The sequence below is a fragment of the Dipteris shenzhenensis genome, chromosome 30 (assembly GCF_047967505.1).
Source record: "Dipteris shenzhenensis isolate YYH24624 ecotype China chromosome 30, Dip_SZ_1.0, whole genome shotgun sequence".
In the NCBI taxonomy this organism is placed as follows: domain Eukaryota; kingdom Viridiplantae; phylum Streptophyta; class Polypodiopsida; order Gleicheniales; family Dipteridaceae; genus Dipteris; species Dipteris shenzhenensis.
The window spans coordinates 30712513-30732902 of record NC_141625.1 but is presented as its reverse complement, the minus strand read 5'-3'; the positions used below and the strand labels follow the sequence as shown (position 1 = coordinate 30732902).

General features: G+C 41.2%; 1 protein-coding gene across 2 annotated transcripts; it reads left to right on the top strand.

Annotated features, from left to right (window-relative positions):
* The first annotated feature begins 6 nt into the window (after positions 1-6).
* On the top strand, positions 7-20386 carry LOC147881967 (uncharacterized). 2 transcript variants are annotated; one of them, XM_087401989.1, is made up of 8 exons: positions 7-995; positions 1247-1413; positions 1559-1667; positions 2175-2455; positions 2548-2622; positions 3455-3573; positions 3673-3880; positions 20322-20386. In XM_087401989.1, exons 1-8 carry the CDS (start codon positions 52-54, stop codon positions 20342-20344), a joined length of 1926 nt encoding a protein of 641 aa, XP_087258115.1. In that variant the 5' UTR covers positions 7-51; the 3' UTR covers positions 20345-20386. The 2 variants fall into 2 exon arrangements, with proteins under 2 accessions (XP_087258115.1, XP_087258113.1); XM_087401987.1 differs by lacking the exon at positions 20322-20386 and having other exon boundaries at positions 3673-3965.
* Positions 20387-20390: the final 4 nt, after the last annotated feature.

Here is a 20390-nt window from a genome sequence, read left to right as displayed (position 1 = left end):
AAAAAGGCAGATATACTCAATGATCCCAATGAACTGTTGCATACTCCACTCATGTCTGCAGCGCACCGAGGGTTGCATAATGCTTGTGCTTTGCTCTTGGGAGTGGAGGGCGTCGCTGTTGTCAGGAAAGATGTTGACGGGAACAATATCTTACATCTAGGCATAAGTAGCAAGAATCCAGAGGCTTTGGAAGTGTTGCTCAAACATGAGGGGGTGAGGAAGGCAAATATACTCAATGAGCGCAACGGACAGGGTAGAACTCCAATGATGTGTGCAGCAATCGACGGCTCGGCTGAGGCTTGTGCTTTGCTCTTGGGAGTGGAAGGCGTGGATGTGCATACGAAAACTGCTCTTGGGAATAATCTCTTACATCTAGCTCTAGATAGCGACAATATTCTCGGGACTTTGAGAGTGTTGCTCAAGCACGAGGTGATCAACAAGCCAAATATAGTCAACGAGCCCAATGATCCCCGCAGATTCCGTCGTACTGCACTGATGTCTGCAGCGAAGCGAGGGTTGCATGAGGCTTGCGCTCTGCTGTTGGGAGTGGACTCCGTGGCTGTGCATGGGAAAGATATTGATCAGCACAACCTTTTACATCTAGCCATATACAGCAGGGATCGGGAGACATTGAGACTGTTACTCAAAGACGAGCGGGTAAAGAAGGCAGATCTAATCAATACGGTCGATGCAGTTCATCGTACTCCACTGATGTACGCAGCGAGCCAAGGGCTGTCTGATGCTTGCGCTGATCTGTTGCGAGAGGAAAGCGTGAAGCTGGAGATGCAAGACGAAGGTGGCAACAACGCCTTACATTTGGCCGTAGAGAGTGGAGTCTTGGAAGAGTTTTTGAATGTTGAGAAGGTTAAAAAGCTGTTTACAAAGCGGACTAACAAAGGTAGAACTGCGCTTATGCTGGCTATTGAGAGATCAACTCATGAGCTCAAGAAAGCTGTAAACAGGATGGCTTCCGTCTCTGATGCACACACACTCAGGTCAGTCTTCACAAACAGTGCACTAACTCCTCAGAAAGCAAACGATTTTTTATACTGCGCTCACCTATTATACAAGGCAATTTTTATCTAATATGAAGTACACAACTTAATTTTCCTTCTAAATTTACAAGTCGAAATTCACCAAAGGGAGCTTCGATCTCTAAGGAGGTAGTGCTAAGGAATACATCGGGTTTCAAATCTGAATTTACAAGGTTACAGGTTTTCTAGGTTTTCTGTGGACTCTAACTCAGGTTGACGGATCGCCAAGGCTTGACGGCGCTACATGTAGCTTGCCGGGTAGGAAACACTGACATTGTAACGCTGCTGGTGGAGAAGCACGAATTGATCGGCCAAGAGTCATTAGCAGCAAAACGAGATTCTACAGGGCGAACACCCTTACTTGAGGCTGCTAGGGCAGGTGATGTTCACGAAAAATATTTTTCTCCTATTAAATTTTGGATGGTTTTAAAAGCTAAAATGTAGCTGAATTGCCTAAAATTTTGTATATTTTGTAAAAATGAGAAAATAGTTTGTACATGTGAAAATGAAAATGTTGTGGGCAGGTCATCCAGATGTAGTTGAAATCCTACTAAAAGAGGAAGCTTGTAATGATCTGCTTGAGCAACGAGATGATGACAGAAGAACAGCATTGCATTGGGCAGCGGCTTGCAGGTAAGGATCACAAAAATTCAGTATGACCCTTTACTATGATGTAAAAACATTTTGTTGAACAAATCACAAAACTTTTAATGAAGCATCTTAGTTATATTATAGTTCCAAATCTTGAAAAGTCTCGTTCGAGATGTTTTAATTTTCGATGTTTTGAATTATAAAATAATTAAAAGCTTACAGATTGAGAAAACTCAATAAAAAACTTAAAAGTTTGTAAGTTTTTTCAAACAGTTGAGATATTAAATTTATAAGTAATTTTAGAAATTTGCAAGTTCATTGTATATAGTTTGCAGTTTTTCGTAGAGCACTAACGAACCAATCGTGGTCATCAACTTGTCATTCAACCAAAAGTCCAATATAATCCATAACTATTTATATACAAATGATAACACTTTTATCCATTTGCCTTTTTCATATGACAAATCTCTTTTCTAGGAGCATTGGTACATGAAAAAGAACACACCTAATGACAATGATATCGTACTCAATTTTTGTCTATGCCTCTAGGTCTGATGAGGAGAAAGCTAAGTGCCTCGTGAATCTTTTGTTGGACCATGCACAAAATAACAACTACAAGCCTCTCTTGCTATGGGCGTCGGCTGGCCCTATTATAGGCACTGCTGACAAGTCTCCCTATTTCAATAGTGTGCGAATGCTTTTGTTGGAGGAGAAAAATAAATGCCCAAAAGACAACCTTTTGGAGATAGCACTCGAGGGGAAAAAACATAACATGGCAAAAGAATTGATTAACAGAGGGTCAACTATCACAACACAGATACGAAAAAAGTGTGAGTCTCTTATATAATCCCTTTTCGAGCAATTATACCATATGTAGCTTTGACGCTTCTTTTCCCCCAATTGATGTACACATGCCTTGCAGATGGTGAAATCATTGAGGAAAAAATTTCTCCAAGAGAGAGAGCATCTGATCGGCCTAGTCTCAAGGACACTCTAGGTAAAAACTCTTAAATGATATTTTTCCTCTTAGATGAGTTGGGAAAGATTTTCCACCATCACTCCATAAGATTATTTTTCACAAATTTTGGTCTACTCTCTAAAGTTCAATTGCCAACGAATGTTTTACATATCGATAGCTAAAAAGGTAAAGAATACGGGTAGATTTGTTTTGTTTTTTCATCCACCAAAATGGAAAGTCTCCCTGGGAAATCCATTTGAATTAAATATTCTATAGACTATTTTGTCTAAGATGCTTTTAAGTAACTCAAGATGTTTGTTTGTATACTTGCATAAGAATATGAGGTTTCTCTTTCCGATTATACTTATCATGTTGATGTTTCTCATGAGGCCAAATCTTGACTCTTAAAGAGATCTCATTAGAATAAGACCTCCTATGATGTCAGTAGATCAAGGAGAAATTAAGAACTCCTACAAGTCACTCGTAGCTCTTTCTCTTACCAAATAAGTGAGCTTTTATCTAGATTCTATTAGCATTTTCATTTATCTATATATACTTTATGCGCAAACAGTCCCATAATTTTCTTCTATATGTATGAACTTAGTAGTATTACTGGTTTTTAGTGGGCACCTAAAAGATATATTAAATCTAAGTTTTTTTTGTTATTTGTCCATTGGTAAGAACTTGGTCTCTTTCTCTTCAATAATTTGAAATGAAACATACTACTAATCCTTAAATTTTGAATAAAGTCTCAGTAAGAGCTAACTATCGTTTCTTCATTGTAAAACTATTCTAATGACTTGTGTAGGAAAATGCATTGAACATGAAAAGCTAATTATTGTGTAGAAACTCTTATTTTCAACATCCACAGGAAGTACAAATTTAGCTAATGGTATTGCAGCACTACTTTTAAACCCGTTTACTGGAACGCCAATTACAGTGGGTATTTTGGGCCCTTGGGGTACAGGGAAATCTAGTACAATGCTCCAAGTATGTGTCCTAAACTCATAAAGATATGCCTTTAATTAGTTGCTTTGAAAGCATTGTTGAGATTTATCAATATATTTATTTCTTAAATGGGTGGTGTAGGTGGAAGCAAGTCTTTTGATGACAGTAGTTCAAAGAAACCTTAAAGAGTCTCACCCAAGTGAATGGTTCCCTGGAGTGGGAGAGTTCCAACTTATAAAAATGGGAAAGGATTTATGCCGCCATGTCTCAAATTACACTGTTGTTGGTGACCATACTAACAATTGCAATTGGTTGTTGCAATTGGTTGCTGCAGTGGGTGAAAGTGAAGGTAAGATTCTATGGTTAAGTTTATCTAGCTTTCTTTGTATAATAGTATGAGATAGAGATATCAAATATGTAGTTAGACAAGGGTTAAGGAGATGGACATACACAGGCATCACTTTCTTGTGTTAGAGATGGGGGGATGGAGAACATGAGTTCCAACTTACAAAAATGGGAAAGGATTTATGCCGCATGTCTCAAATTACATTGGTGTTGGTGACCATACTAAAAATTGCAATTGGTTGTTGCAGTTGCTAAACGTGAAGGTAAGGTTCTATGATTAAGTTTTCTCTAGCTGTCTTTGTATAATAGTATGAGACAAACATATCATATACGTAGTTAAATGAGGGTTAAGGAGATGGACATACATGAGCATAGCTTTCCTGATTTGAGAGATGGGGGGATGGAGAACATAATGGATGCGATCTTTGGAGGCATGACTGAGCATATATATGTCATTTCTAAGTCGGAGAACATGATGAGGGATTCTTTATCAACCCTCTGCGGGTCTATGGTCAAAGCTATGATCTTACCTTTTGATCCTAAATTTTCAAGCAACATTCACTAGACACTGGTGTCTCATTTTTACTTCGGTCAGTAAGTCCATGTTTAGGGTTTAAGGTCTAGGTTTTAGCCCTTACTATTATCATTTTACTCATGTTGTGCGCATATATATATATATATATATACATATACAAACCTCGCCTGCCAAAGGACACACTCTATATCCCCTTCCATGCCAGCATGACTTCTCAGAGTCCCTCTTCATGGTGAGCCTACTGGACCAAAGGAGAAGACAATAGAATTCATGCATCATCAAGCTGCAAATGTTCTCGAGTGTGTATCCTCCTCCTCGTTAGTGTCCATGATGTTGCGCAAATTTTCATAGTTGGACTCGTAACAATTATAGCTTAGCTTGTAGTGACTAGTCCTTTGATTTGAGAAGGGACATCTCAGCCTCTAGAGAAGAAAAATCCTGCTGCAAGGACCCATAGGATTGTCAAAGTAGCGTATGGCACTCAATTATGGTTGCAAGCTCTTTTTTTTCCACCTTGATCATCGGCTCAACTGTCGCGCACTCAGATAAAATCCATGTCTGCTGCTATGAGAGCAATGTGAGCTTGTGTTGCAGCCCGACTTACTAAGGTATGTAAGGATTGCATGGTAGCCTTCTCTACTTCCCACTCCTACTTCTCACGATGATGTTGGTCCTCAAGGGATTCCTGTTTCCTTTTCCACATTTCCTCCTTCTCCTCAACTTCTAACAACCAAGCCCGGTGCTGAATGTTCGTTAGTTTTTCAAACTCCAATCTCTAGTGCTGTTTTTGGGACAATATCACTGGAAATGTGGGCCTCTAAAATTGAAAATCATAGCACCGAATGAGGAAAGGTGTCATCCATGATCCATTGTGCCATGTGTGGGGATCACTTGACCCAAGAATATATGTCACTATAGCTCATTTTATTGGCCATGTCAATCATCTCACTGTACTCCTCGAAAAGGGCTACCATCTCGATCCTCTAGATGCTCGAAGGCCTCCACCAGTGCAATAGTATCTAGGTCAAAATACAAATGGGGGCCCTTGATCTTCTAAGCTTACTACCAAATGCCTCTTGTAAGGGGATGGTAAAGACCAAGTCTAAGTCCTCCTCTTCTATCACACAAGTGATCGTTCGCCTTAACAATTAGAGCAGAGCTTTTGATAGTCCTCATTCTCAACCATCAATTATGCTACATTAGAGAAATATTGCCCAAATGATGAGGTGATGAAGTGCATGAGCATATCATTCTCTAGAAGCAAGGGGCAATCTGCTCTAAGGGACAAGGGTCCTCCTGACAAAATAATTATTCCTAGCTAGGCATCAAGTGGGTCAAGTGCCCCTATCGTAGTTCATTGTTGCCTCTGAGGACTCACCCTGTCAAAGGTAGGAAATCAATTTTGCTGGAGGGAAAGGCTAGGTGTCCACTATGTGGCACAAGGAGCTATAATGGCAGCACTGAGAGGAGAATATGAAGCTATAGTGGCACCACAAAGCAGAGAATTGAGACCCAAACTCAAATATAAGTCAAAGCCATGGGGTGCTTGAGTGATGTGGGGTCCCATGTGTGGCACAAACTAAGGCAGTTGTGTCCTACAAGCAGAAAGTACCTCGAAAGGATCCAGTAGCCCCAAGGACATGGTGGTAAGTTGGTGCATAGGCATGGTTGATGAGTAGTGACCCTAAAGAGTGTGTCTGTGGAGAAACCTCATGGACCAATGCTGAGATGATGGGATCTGTGACTGTGTCGGCCATAAGAGTTTCCATCAAAGATGGCAAGGTTCCTAAACCAAGTGACTCAAGCAGCTCATAAGCAGTATCAACCACATCAATCACCTCTCAGACACCGAAGAGAAGATATCAATTACTGTTGTAGACTCTGGTGAGAGTACATCAATCCCACTATTAGGAGCTTTATGACACTATTGCCCTAAAGAGATAGTACAATATTATGGCCCTGTATAGACACTAGGATAAGCTCTTATTCGGTAGGGGCTCCTTCTGAATAGATAGCAAAAGAGGGTTGGAGAGTAGGAGGTGAAGAAAAGGGAGGGGTGTTGAGTATAGAGGCACAATGGACTATAGGAGATGGAGAAGGGGAACATAGGCATTAAGGGGACAAGGAGGTGTTTGATGCTAGGGACATGCTACCCACCACTACTGGAGAAAGTACGTTAGGTGGGGGGCACATGTGCAGGTGCATGTGACATGGTGTTTTTGCATAGTGCTACGAAAAGTAGAGCAGAACAAGGCAAAAAAAGTCATAAGGCTGAATGGTAAGAAGAGCATTCAGGATAGGAAGAATACCTTTGGTGATGAAGAGATGGCCTCATGCAAAGTATAACTGTGTAAAGAAGTATTGTGTAAGGATATTGGTCCCTTCTATGACCTTGCGACAATTGTGTCCTCTTCTATGTGAGTTGCACTGTGTGAGGAAGGACGAAAACAACTGAGATTCATCAAAAGTGGGCTACATCGATAGACTATGGAGATGAAGGTAAGCCAATAGAAGAGCTACCATAAGAGTATGCCAGTGTGAACACAAAAACTCAAACATGTCACTATCAACATCATAAGACTTGATTACTGCTTTGCAAATCTGACGCTCCAATGGTGGAAAGACCACTTTCTCAAACTCTTTCAAGGACATTGCCTCAATCTCTATGGTGGATAAAATTCTTTAGAGTTTGAGATTCAGATTGAGGAAGGATTTAAACACAACCTTGATCTTAGAGGCATAAGATGGTTGATGGGGAGGGGTTGTGACATTGTCCAGCTCTAGTGATGCCTATGGGGGATGGTAGTTGGAGCCACCATGATCTGAACTCAAAGCACTTGAGGCATGAGCAAATGACGTGGCCAAAACTAGCAATCCTCATACTATCTCTTGGGATGTTGGACCTCCATTGTGGAATGCCTTGAACTGGCACCCTCAAACTCCAATGGTGCGGGATGTGGAGAGGAACTTGGTGGTCATTAAGGTAATTTTGGGCACAAAAAGTGCCTCATAAGGGGAGGATTAAGGAAATGGATTAAGTTCTTGATTACATGTGAAAAGGAAGTGAAAAGGTCATGGTCCTGGATGTTTAAATGTGATTTTTGACTTACAAGAGGTCTTGCACATGAAGAGCAAGACAACACATGCCATGTGGCAGAGTTGTAGGGATTGGCCACCTATAATCAATGGTAGCCATTGATGTAAGCTAGATCTAAAGGCCTAGAGAAAAGGGTGGACCAAGTGGGAGAAGCATTAAATGGGAAAGCAACTCGAAAGTAAGCAGGTAGTTTGAAATTAAGATCCTACAATTTGTGTGGCATGCCATTATGTAGCCATCTCATCAAAATACTGTCCCACAAACATGATTTGCCCCATTGCATGTGCCGTTTCTCATCCATTTGATCTCCTTTAGATCTAACGGCTAGCCGCCCTTCTTTTGGGGAGCATTTGAGGCCATTAGTTCTAAAGTAGATCTAATGGCCCTCTCGATAGCCACCAAGCAATCTGCCCTTGTGGGCCTTCAAATCTCTTTCAAAGCACCTTTAATCTCCCACCTTTCAATCAAATTTGATTGAACCATCTTAATGACTTTGCAATGTTCCCAGAATAGAAACACCTCTTTACTTGGATAACTTTGAGTACTTTGGATAACTCAAACTAGGGACCATTTTTTTCCACCAATGAAAACCTCCATTCTTTTAATGCTTGAGCCTCCTTAATGGTCTAGATCTTAATCCCTATTTTTTAGACCCTAATGCAAGAGGCCCTTTTTGAGTCCAAACTTCCCCTAATGAATGTGGGATGTGATTCAGAGGGTCATGCTAGAATAAAAGGGCATAAAGATGTGTCCTTTGGCATGCAAGGTTTGTACTTATGTTTAAATTGTGCCATGGAACTAGTGTAGGGCAGACATGTTCATGAAGGGGAAGAGCGACTAGCAAGGTGTAGCATAGTGGAGGGAGGGTGTTGCAAAATGGAGGCGCAGAGACATGGAGCTATCACAAGGGGTGGAGAGGATGGCACAAGGGAAGGGGAGGTGGTGCAACAGGGGAGAGGAGATGGAGCAAGGGATGGAGAGGATGGCACAAGAAGGAAGATGGATGGTGCAAATAGGGGAGGAATATGGTGCAAGGAGAAGTGGGAGTGGAGATGGAGGGAGGGAAGTGTGAACTAGAGGCATAGAGGGGTGAGCTTGGATGTAGGGGGAGGAAGGGGGTAGAAGGAGGCACAAGGTAGAGGGAGAAGATGGGGTGAAGGCAAGGGCGATAGAGGGCTAGGTGGTAGGTAGAGATGGCACAAGGGGGAGAGGGTGCAAGGCACAAGGAGGAGGGAGAGGAAGGAGGCTCAAAGGGAGATGGCGAGATGGGGAGAGGAAGGGAGGATCAAGAGAAGATGGCAAGATGGGGAGAGGAAGGGAAGTGCAAGTGCAGAGGTAGAGGTAGGCACAAGGGGAGAGGAAGGTGGGGCTAGTGGAAGATGGAGAGATGGGGAGAGGAGGGATAGGTTGCACAAGCAAGCGCGGAGAGGGAGCGAGATGAAAAAGAAAGTGAGGGGACTACTACAAATCACAATTCAAGGGGGCTAGAGATGGGCATGAGAGGCTTTTCGCAAGTGTGAGAGGATTGGGAGCCAAATTTAGCAAGGGGGTATAAGGTTAGCATATGATGACAAATATAGCAATAGGGCCTAGATTTTGCGGGATGTTGCTTTTAAAGGTGTAGAGAGAAGGGAGTTTTCACCCACCTAGAGAAAGAAGGGCTGACAAGAAGGTCAAGGCTGACAAGGGTGCACATGGATATTAGGTGAAGAATGTCAAGGTGGGAAGACTGTCATGGGTGAGTCCAAGTTAGAGAGAGTGTGGAGAGGAGTATGAGCAATCAAGAGAAAAAAGAGTTAGAGAGAGAGTGTACAGAGTGACAAGTATGACAAAGATGTCAACTGACAAGGATGTCAGGTAATAGGGTTGTCACATGACAAGGATGTCAAGGGTGAGTCCCCATTAGAAAGAGAGTGGAGAGGAGTATGAGGAGATATAGAGAGAGAAAATTTAGAGAGAGTGTGTGAAGAGTGACAAGTATGACAAAGATTTCTAGTATCAAGGATGTCGCATGAGGATTGTCACGGTGACAACAATGTCAAGAGTGATTCCATGTTAGAGAGAGAGTGGAGAGGAGTATGAGGAAATTGAGGGAGAGAAAAGTTAGAGAGAGCGTGTGAAGAGTGACAAGTATGACAATGATGTCAAGTGTCAAGGATGTCGGGTGACAAGGATGTCCAGGGTGAATCCATGTTAGAGAGAGTGGAGACAGAGTGGAGAGTCCACATTAGAGAGAGTGGAGAGGAGTATGAGGAAACCAAGAGAGAGAGAGAGAGAGAGAGAGTGTGTGTGTGTGTGTGAGAGCGAGAGAGAGAGAGAAGTTAGAGAGAGTGTGTGAAGACAGACAAGTATGACAAAGATGTCAAGTGTCAAGGATGTCAGGTGACACCGTTGTAACAAGAGTGTCAAAATTGAAGAGACAAGCTTGAGTTGGCTAGGGCATCCTTCCACACCAAAGTGTTAGAAATACATGTTGTTTGCTTCAAGTGAAAGAAATGAAGAGGAAGAAACACTTCTTTTTTTTCAAAAGTATACATAGGGGTTTTGGAAGAAAGATACTCAGAGAACATGATATTTCTTTACTCGTGAGCCATTCACGAGTGAAGGTAAAGCTCAACCCTCCAAAGCAGCCAAGTAAAGACAACCATTGGGAATGAGACTGGGAATAATTCTTGAAATGAAAGAAGCACCTGTCCAGCCACTCACAAACATGGGCTTGTGTTTCAAGAACTTGCTAGAATACAAATAGACCAAATCACCCACTTGGAATTTTGTATGACTGAGATTCCACCGTCCAATCATGCCTTGCCTTTTGCTACTTTTGTGATACATCTTGATCAAGGATGGCCTCCTGCCTATGTTCCTCCAAGGCTCCTATATCCCAAATTTGTTCATGGTTGCATGCCTCCAAGTTGTCATCCATCTCTGCCACCACCTTGGTAGTCTCTATATGAAACTCATACGGCATAACTATCAAACAAAGTGGACGGAAGTAGAATATCCCAATCTTCCAAGCAACTGAGGCACAAATGAGTCAAAGTATTGTACATGGTTTGATTGGACCTCTCAGCTAGGCCATTGGCCCAAGGATAATATGAACTTGATGTTTCGTGAATGATTTGTTGTTGTTTAATTAAGTCATGAATGATGTCATTCAAAAAGTGGGTTAATCACTTATCAATTTGATAGGGCACCCAAACCTAGAGATGATCTGATCATATGAGAATGTCACTATGACTTGGGCAATGTTGTATGTCCTCGCCGCCTTGGCCTCAACCCACTTGGTAACAAAGTCTGTGGCAATTAGAGCACACTTGTTTCCCCGTCATGTGGGAGGAGAGATGGGTCCGACAAAATCCAAACCTCATCTATAAAAGGGTGGCATAGGGTTGAACAGCGTAAGGGTAAGGTGCTTAGGTCTCATAGCCAGCTCGTTGACATGGTAGGAGAGATAGGTCTAACAAAATACAAACCCCATCTATAAAAGGGTGGAACAGGTCTGAACGAATTTAGGAGAAGGTACTCACTCCCATAGTTCTGGGTCTGGCTCAGTGAGATGGTCACATTGACACACATGAGCATAGCAATCTTGGAATAACTTTGGCCACTAGAACCTAGTGCGCATAATCTTCCTAATAATTGCTTTTGGGGCCATATGACCAGCTCACATGCCATCGTGAGCCTCTTCGAGAATGGACTATGTTTTATGTGGAAACATGCACCATCTCAAGATGTGGGCTTTTCTAGCTTATACAACTTCGCAGCAATTTGAAAGGGGATACTTGGGTGAGCCCTTTAGGAAACTCGTGGACAATAAATGCACTATGTCGGCATACCACAGTGGAAAGCAATTATCCATTGGTACACTGACCTAGAAAAGGCTTACATCTGGCAATTCATCCTCAACCCTAGGTGGTGCTTCTCTCAAAGATATCCATGACAAATGATCTATAGGTTGATGTAGTCTTCGGACTTTCACCACACTGGCAAAGTCAAATTCTTAAAAAAGAAGAAGTCGTCTACTCAATCTACCACCATGGGTGGGTCTATTTAATAAATACTTGAAGGCTTGATGATCAGTAATGATAATGAACTTACTACCCAAGTAGTAATGCTGATACTTTTTAATGGCACATACAATGCGTAACCATCATGTTCCATGGTGTTGTAGTTTCGTTCCATTCCATTCAATTTTTTTATGGCAAAGTACACGGACAAGTCGAGTTTGTGATCCTTGTCAGGATGGGCTAGTATTGCACCAATGGCCAATCCACTTGCATCCACATGTACATGAAAAATGATGTGGGCAGTCATAGAATGGGTGCTTTCATGGGCTGCTCTCTGAGAGTGTCACGAACACTAGCTATTATGGTGTGGACCAAATAAAGGATTGTTCTTGGCAAATAAGTCCTTTCAATGCCGCTGTCGCGATGTTAGCATAGAATCAGATGATTCATGAACCTTCTATAGGTAGCCCACATGCCCCAAAAGGAACTTCACTTCTCTAGGTGTGCCGGGGATGGGTAGGTGAGTATCACTTCCACCTTAGTTGGATTTATAGTCATTCCTTCAACTAAGACAATATGGCCAAGGAGAACCTCTCAAAGTGCTAGAAAGAAGCACTTATCATGATTCAAGCACAAACAGACTTCTGTCCACTTGTCAAAAACCCATCTTAACTTATGCAGATAATTAGTTTGTACTGAATGATCCAAGTGACAAAAATTTTTATTGTTAAAAGCAGAGAAATCATCTAAAAATACTTGTAGAAACTTCCCAATATTCTCTTGGAAAAGTTTTGTGACAAGATGTTGAAATGTCACCAATGCATTGCATAGACGAAAGGGCATCAAATGTTCTATAAGCATAGGTCCCCCATTGGGTGACAAATGTGGTCTTTGATTGATTCTGCTCTCAAAACCTAACTTGGTCGTAGCCACTTTACCCATCCATGAAGGAGTATATAGCATGTACAGCCATTGTCTCTAACACCTTATCCATGAAAGGGAGAGGAAACTGATCTCGTCTTGTGGTGGCATTCAAACTGCGATATTCAATGCACACCCAAAGCTTGATTGTCTCTCTTTTGGGTACAATTACAATTCCATTGACCCAACCAAAGAAGTCCACTGAATAGATCAATCGTGCTTGCTCCATACTTTGGATATTAGCTTGCACTACCTTATCATAGTTTGGATTCATGCGATATGCTCCTTTAATCCATTGGGTCTGCATCCGAGCACCAGTCTATTTGGTGCTCCATAAACTTAGCTAGGAACCCCTTGAGATCCTTATATGACTAGGCAAAAACATCAACACATTCTTGGAATAAACCAGTTGATGTAGCAAGAAGATTATCATAATCCCAAACCCAACTAGCAACCTTTAGATGTTGAGGTTGGTCTTGCCAGTTTCATGTACGACCAACTTAGGGCATTCTTGTGCATTTAGAGTTACTTATCTCTCCTCCCAATACTTCATATGCCAAATTATACTCCAGGGAAAAGTCCCCCCCACCTCCCCTAACAAAGACTATGGAAAAAATTCTGGTGGGTTCTCTTAAAGTGGTTGACATGTAGATGTAGCACTAGGAGTCATCTTCTTTTGGCCTTTTGCACTTGCTTAAGCATTCCTAGATACATAAGTCCTTCCTAGAGAATCCTTAGTTACGAGAGGATCTACCTCTGACAAATGAAGCTCAAGAAAGGTAAGGTCAAAAACGTCCTCCTCTTCATAAGGGGTATGGTATGTTCCATTGCATGGAGGGTCCCTTATTGTAGTTGGAATACGTACAACTTCTCTTTGTTGTCCAATATGCTCTTGGTTTCCTCCATACCCATCGTGATCTACTCTTGTGGTAGCTATCCTTCCAATAGTCATGCAGTCTACTACTAGTGTTCGGGTGACATTAAGCATTGGGTTGTCATCCTCCTTGGTATCGTACAAGTCTTCTTCTATAATTCCATCATTGTCTTCCTCGGCTTCATTAGTACCCTCTACAAGACCATCAGTCTCTTATGTAGTACCATTAGTCTCCTTTTCCTTTATTGTTGCTACATGGTCCTCGGTTTGGTATGAGCCATCCATGTCTCGTGTCCCCCTTACCAATTATGTCCCTAAGTCATCCCAATGACCTCACTGCCACCTTGTTCAGTACTTGTAGTCACCATTGTATTATACATGTGGGGATTATTGCAAAGACCAAAAGGCATCCTTTCATAAACTAGTTCCATTAGAATGGTGCAAATGCTTCCTAATCTCCCTCTTGCACTATCCTTGAAGTACCAAGATGGGCCTCGAAATCCTCTTCAATTGCATAATTCCACCATGTTGACTAAGGAGCCCAAGGCTCCCATCCAATCGAAGATGAACACTTCTTCCTCTTCTTGTCTAGCCCGATCCAACAAGATATGTCAAAGCTCTCGTCGTCCCCTTAGGCACACATCATAGGCTTCATGTTGAAAGGGTGAGTCCTCTACGTAGGCAAGTTGTTTTCCCCTAATAATTCAATCCCCAAAATCACAACGCTCCTCTTCCACTCGTGCCTCCTCTTCAAAGTATTGATGAGCTCTTCCTATGATCATATATCTTTCCAAGGTGGCGGACCCTAAGGGCAATCAAACCTCATCAGTGGACCAATCTTGAATGGCGCTTGCTGACCACAACCATGGTCTACAAAGAGGTAAAGGATACATTTTTCATCCTCGATCATTTCCAGTACAACAAAGTTGGACAGGGTTGTCACTCCACCAATCTTCATGTGAACACCTTTCACCACTCCCATAGGCTTCAATCTGCATTCATGAGGTAGTCGATCAAGGAAGCGATGTCAAGTGAGGACCAAATAAGCGAGCGAGAAAAAGCAAGCAAAGTAGAAATGGTTGGGCTACCAACACATAATCTCATTGTATGTATGTGCTCATCATTAATAAAGATTTATAGTTCTTCCTCAACATTGAACCTGATTATAACATAATATTGCAAGTGTACATTAGTAATAGTGTTCTATATTCTATGAGATGAGCTTATATAGAAATACTTTGGCTATCACAACAACAGGTACTATATAGTTGAAGTGCATCAGTTGAGAAAAACATAACCTCACTATATGTATGTACTAATCAGTAATAAAGTTTTATAGTATCACCATAATTTTAAAGATGATTATAACATAAGCTTGTAAGTCTACAATAGTGATAGTCTTATTTATTCTCATGAGATGAGCTTGCATAGAAATTCTTTGGCTACCAACAAGTAGTATATAGTTTAAGTGCATCATTCAATAAAAACTTCAACATCGAACATGATCATAACATGTTATTACGAGCGGCCTTGCTCTAAATCTAGTGCAAGAAATTGGCAAAAATTCTATTAGATTCACATTTGGATGCATGAAGTTTTACTAAATGGTGCAAAAGGTCATGATAATCATCTAAATCATGCCTTTCTATTCGTTTTGATATGTAGCATGACCCCATTTGGATTTGTAAATCAAAAGATACAGGACATCGAAATTCTCCTCTTTTGGGCCAAAACAAGCAGTGCATGAATTTGGACATCCTGTATCTTTTGATTTACAAATCCAAATGGGGTCACGTTACATATCAAAACGAATGGCAAGGCATGATTTAGCTGATTATCATGACCTTTTGCACCATTTAGTAACATCAAAATGTGAATTTAATAAACAATTGGCCGTTTTCTTACATCGGATATAGAGGAAAGTTTTACTAATAGGGGCCATGTCAATATGTTGTCTATTTTGGCTTCTACCATTGATTTCTATAAGCAAAGATTGATTTGTTTTGAAATTTAATTTATTTTAAAGAAATGGATGTCGTCTCTTTAGATTTTGTTGGATTGGTGGGATGTAAGAGTGATTCATTAGGGAGGGTTTTTTTGCAAACATAAAAACTTGCATTTTGTTCCAAGAGTAAATAGATACCAAGCATTTGTACATGCATATAATGTGGACTATTCCATTCACGAAGTCCTACAAAACTTTTGACTTGTGTGAAAAATTTCATTGGTAATCTCACTAATGCTAGTAGTGGAGAGAGAGAACTTGATTGTTGATGATTACAAAAAATGAAATGAGTAAAAGTGAGTGAAGATAGGGTGCATCTTTACTAATGATGCCTTGGCAATGACATAGGTCCAACTCTCTCATGGACTTTTAAAGAACTTAGACAGTTGCTAAAATAAGGATTTGTCAATGTATTATTGTTTTGTTTTGATTGTTTTTTTTGCCTTGCTCATTTTTTCTTGCTCGCTTTTTTTGGTTCGCTCACTTTTCCTCGCTTGCTTTTTGGTAATCCTTTGCATTGATTAGGCATGCAGGCTTGAAAATGGATGTTGCTTGTCAACCTTAAACCCAGTTGTTGTAGTGTACCTTTTGGCATGATGTTCATAGCTACACCACCATCCAAGTGGATGCCTTTCAACTCCACCCCATCAATCTCCAGAGTGGTATGGGAATTTGTTCACATGTGAGGGTATTGGAGTAGTGCTTTGGTGTCAGTCCAGATCATGATCAGACCTAACTCTACCATCATAACAAGTCCCTTTTGTCAACCCCTTGGCATACAGTTCAAGAATGCAACAGTCTAGTGTCTGATATGTGGATACAACACACAAAGTTGTCATCGGGTAACAACATAATCATAGTCTTGAGGCATACTCTTCAAGAGCACAACCATCGCATCATCTTCAATAATTGGAGAGTTGATTAAGGCCAATTGTGTTATAAGGCTCCTCAAAGTATTAACATGTGCTGCAACATTGTCTCTATCCATCTTAAGTTCAAAGAACTTAATTTTCAAATTCAACTGAGAAGTATGAGAGCTAACACCAAATAACAAATCTAACTTATGCCTGGCCTCAAAAGGGGATTCTAAATCTAAAATATGATGCACATAATTATGTCTCAAACCTAATGCAATTATTGCACAAGATTTCTCTATCCTTTTAGCATCTGTAGGTGTAGTTGAAGAAGAGTCACTTGCCTTCCCTTAACCTTTGGTTGTGGTGGATTCACCTTCTTGAGATGATTGATTCCTTGACCAAGTCCCACAAATTCTCTTTCATAAGCAGAAATTTGATTTTCATTTGCCAAGTGTGAGCTTTTCCTTCACAAGTTTTGTTACCTTCCTATTCACATATCTAGGTGCTTGTTTCTTCTTCTTTGCTTTCACATATGAAGCATTGGAAGATGAACAAGGGCTAGGCATTATTAACCAATAATTTTCTATCAATAATTCATCTCCAAGCTTGCATCAAGCATCCAACAACCAAAAAATGCCCAAAATTATAGTGGAAAAACATAGTAACTTGGAGGGCTTGATTCAAGCTCTATGAAGCATAACTGAGAGGGTTTTTAATGCACATTTGAAGACTTTACTAGAGATTGTCCACCTAGGAGGATTGCCCAAACAATCTGCAGAGTTGCTCATGAGAACCGCACCTTCTCCGACTAGTCTTTTGCTTATTTCTCCACACTCCAGCAAGCATTTGAGCTTAGATTTCACTAGGGGCAAGCTCTTAGCATTGGCTAACTTGTGCTTGAAGGGCAGGTTGACATTTATTCTGTAGAGGCAAAATTTTGTTTAACAGTCATAGAGAACAGAGAGTGTCGGTACGTGCAGCAGAGACGATATGTCGAGGAATGCTTTAAGCCAGAGGTGCACCCCAAGGGGAGGATGCTTCTATTTAGAGGGCTCTAGAATGGTCCACTATAGAAGAAGAACAAGCTCTTGCAAAAATTTTGGAGAAGAGGGGAAGAGGGAGCTTCAAAATGGAGGTGGCGGAGAAGATGATGAGGTGGCACTTTCAAGATAGATTCTCTAGAACCTAGGGGCTCTGATACCAAATGAATAGATGGGTGGGATAGAAGAGATTCATGATGACACAAAGGAAAAGCACAAGTGAAGCTAAAAGCATGTCCATTGAAATGAAGGGAGAACCCCCTTATATAGAGTGGAGAGGAAGGTGTCCTAGATCATAGGCACCTCCCCTACATCAATGGCAATCAACCCCTACATCATAGGAAATCCCAATCAAAGGCACCTCCCCATGTGGGGGACTTTGCATTACATCATCAATCATGTCATGTTCTAGACACCTCATAGCACTAGGTGTGCTTCTACTACACACAAACACACATGTGACTCCCCTAGATGCACACATGCAACTTAGAGCAAGCCCTTGATCACATTTATCCCAATAGAAGTGGCTCACATGCCTTCACACAGGGAGGAGGTGGATGAGAAGGGGTTGCTACAGCTCTACTGATTGCAGCAACTAGAGGTTCCCCAATAGAGTACTTTGTGAGAAATCTTTGGTAAGCCTTTAAGATACTTGCATTTTGAAGTATCATGCCCATGAATTTTGTAAAAAGTAAAAAGGAGGTGGGATTCAATACCTTATGCTTAGATGGGCATTCCAAGTGACCATGCCCAACCAATTTGCATTTAGTGCACTTGAGACTGCTTCTGATCTTGGTTTCAAAGGATGACGGTCCCTCCACCGTTGTTGTATTTTTGAGACCTTCTTTAATTTCCTCTAATTCCTTCTTGAGTTGTTGCCATGCCAATAAGCCCTCCTCTCTTGTAAGCTGGTTGGTTAGAGTGTGTGATGAGGCAAAACTTAAGTGGGACCATTCCATCAGGGTTCCATCTTCATGGTCTCTGCTAGGAACTCTTGCGAGGGAGGCATGCTCAATAAGTTTGTCCACAACTCTAATAGCAATGGCAGGGGGTAAGGCCTTCAAGAACCACCCTTTCATTATAACATCATTAGGTGGCACGGACATCTTCACTCCCAAGACCCTCATTTGCATATACATTTTAGAAATGCTCTCTCCTACCTTCAAAGTGTCTATGGACAACTCAACACATGTGCTTGAACTTCTCCAACTTGAAGGTTTGCAAGAATTCCTTCCTTGGATCTGCCCAAGTTTGTAAGTCATCAAGGGGAAATTGAATGTACCACACATCTGCTACATCCTCCAAAGATGACTAAAAGATGTATAGAAAGGCATGCTCATTCTCCACACCTTTATCTTTACATGTCATTAGGAATTTTCTCACATGAGCTTGGGCATTCTCATATAGTAGGCCCTTGAACTTTTGAGTTTTAACATGGACTTTGTTGAGTAACTTGAGAAGTCTACCTCTTTCTGCAACATTGAGAACCGCCATGGTGAATGTGACAACCCTACCCACTCTAGACTTGCTTCTTCTTCGAAGTCCCAACCTAACCACCAGGGCCTATCAGTCTAGATCAATGGGTTTTTCGATTAAGTTACTTGCTCTGGCTACTGCTGTAATGGGATCACTTTCTACTCACCTTGAGGACTTCAAGAACTTTTGTCGCACGTAATTCTTCTTATATTGAGTTTGGTCTATTGGAAGTATTCTCTCCACTCTACTTAAGTACCTCCTAGTTCTCTCACTAGCTCCTTCAAGGGTATCAGAACTACTTAGCATTAGACCTCTTCCTCTAGGACCCTAGAATACCACTTCACTCATGCTACTCAATCCCAATAGTGTCCCACCATGATCACCATAAACTAAGGGGAGTTTTGGTCTCTTTTGGAGGTGTTACTAGAGTCCTAGGGCCACTTATGTGAGCTACAAGAGTGTGTGACATGGGCAATAACGTGTGTGGATGCGAAGCTATGAATGACTTCTCATAAGTGCTAGTGTAGTAGATTGCTCAGTGTGATAGTGTAGGTGTCTATGCTATCCAGTGATGGTGCAAGTATAGTGTGATACAAGCAAGGAGTGGACAACGGTGTGAATGATGGTGCAAGCGTTGAACCAAGAAGGAGTGCAAGAATACTTGGGAGGGTGGTGATATGAGAAGCAAAACATAAAAGCAGAGCATGGTCACAAGAGCCAACCTTCAATGTGAATGAGATGGAACTCTAGCCACATGACACAAGATATTATACTAGGTGAGCGGAGATAAGGGAGGTGAACATAGCACAAAGAAGTGTTGGAGTAGCAAGCACAGATGGGAAGAATCATGGTTCATTAGGAGGAATGAATCATACACCAATGGGATTTATTCTAGATGGCAGATACACGAAACAAGAGATACATTAGGCAAGCTCTTGAGTGTAGCCTCTATCTCCACTATGCTAATGATCGAATGCCCCCCCCACCCCATCCTCCTCAGCTCCACTTCACCTTCATGGCCTCTTCCCTGAAAATCCCCTTTCCTCCCTACTATTGGTTGTCCCTATCTCCCTTAGGCATTCCACCACTCTGCATAAAACAAGAAACATGAATGCTCATGGGCATGATTATGTAGAAACTCTAAGTAGCATGTGCACTCATAGTGAATTTTGAAAACCCTTGTGGTTCTCCACATTTCTTGCTATTGAAGCAAGTAAGGTAGCCCGCCAAAGTACGCATCAGAAGAGCCTCGTCTTGAATCTCTATGCATTCACCAGCATGTTCAACTGCCAACATTCGATCCTTTATAGGCTCTTATATGAGCAACATGGGTTGTTGCCCTTTTTATCTACACTTATTGTGTTTGTAAAACATCTAATTATGTAAATCATTGTTTAGAAACTTTCATTCAAATATAAATTAGAAGACCATTCTTTCATAACCCTACATGTGTCTATCCAAGCCTTTGTTTAGATCAAAAGTTTGAGGAGAATTTTGTATTTACAAAATGTAAAAATAATTGAATTTTATAGTTTCCATCATTTCATAATGCAAGTTTTGCCAAGTAGTTGACCAGAAGGTTCATTCTTATATTGTCATGTTCTTGGCTAACCTTTCTGTACTGGTGGTTTAGTTCCTAATTTGGAGGAAGCATGACAAAGGGGCGAGCCAAGAAAATATTGACAAGTCCAAAGAAACAGAA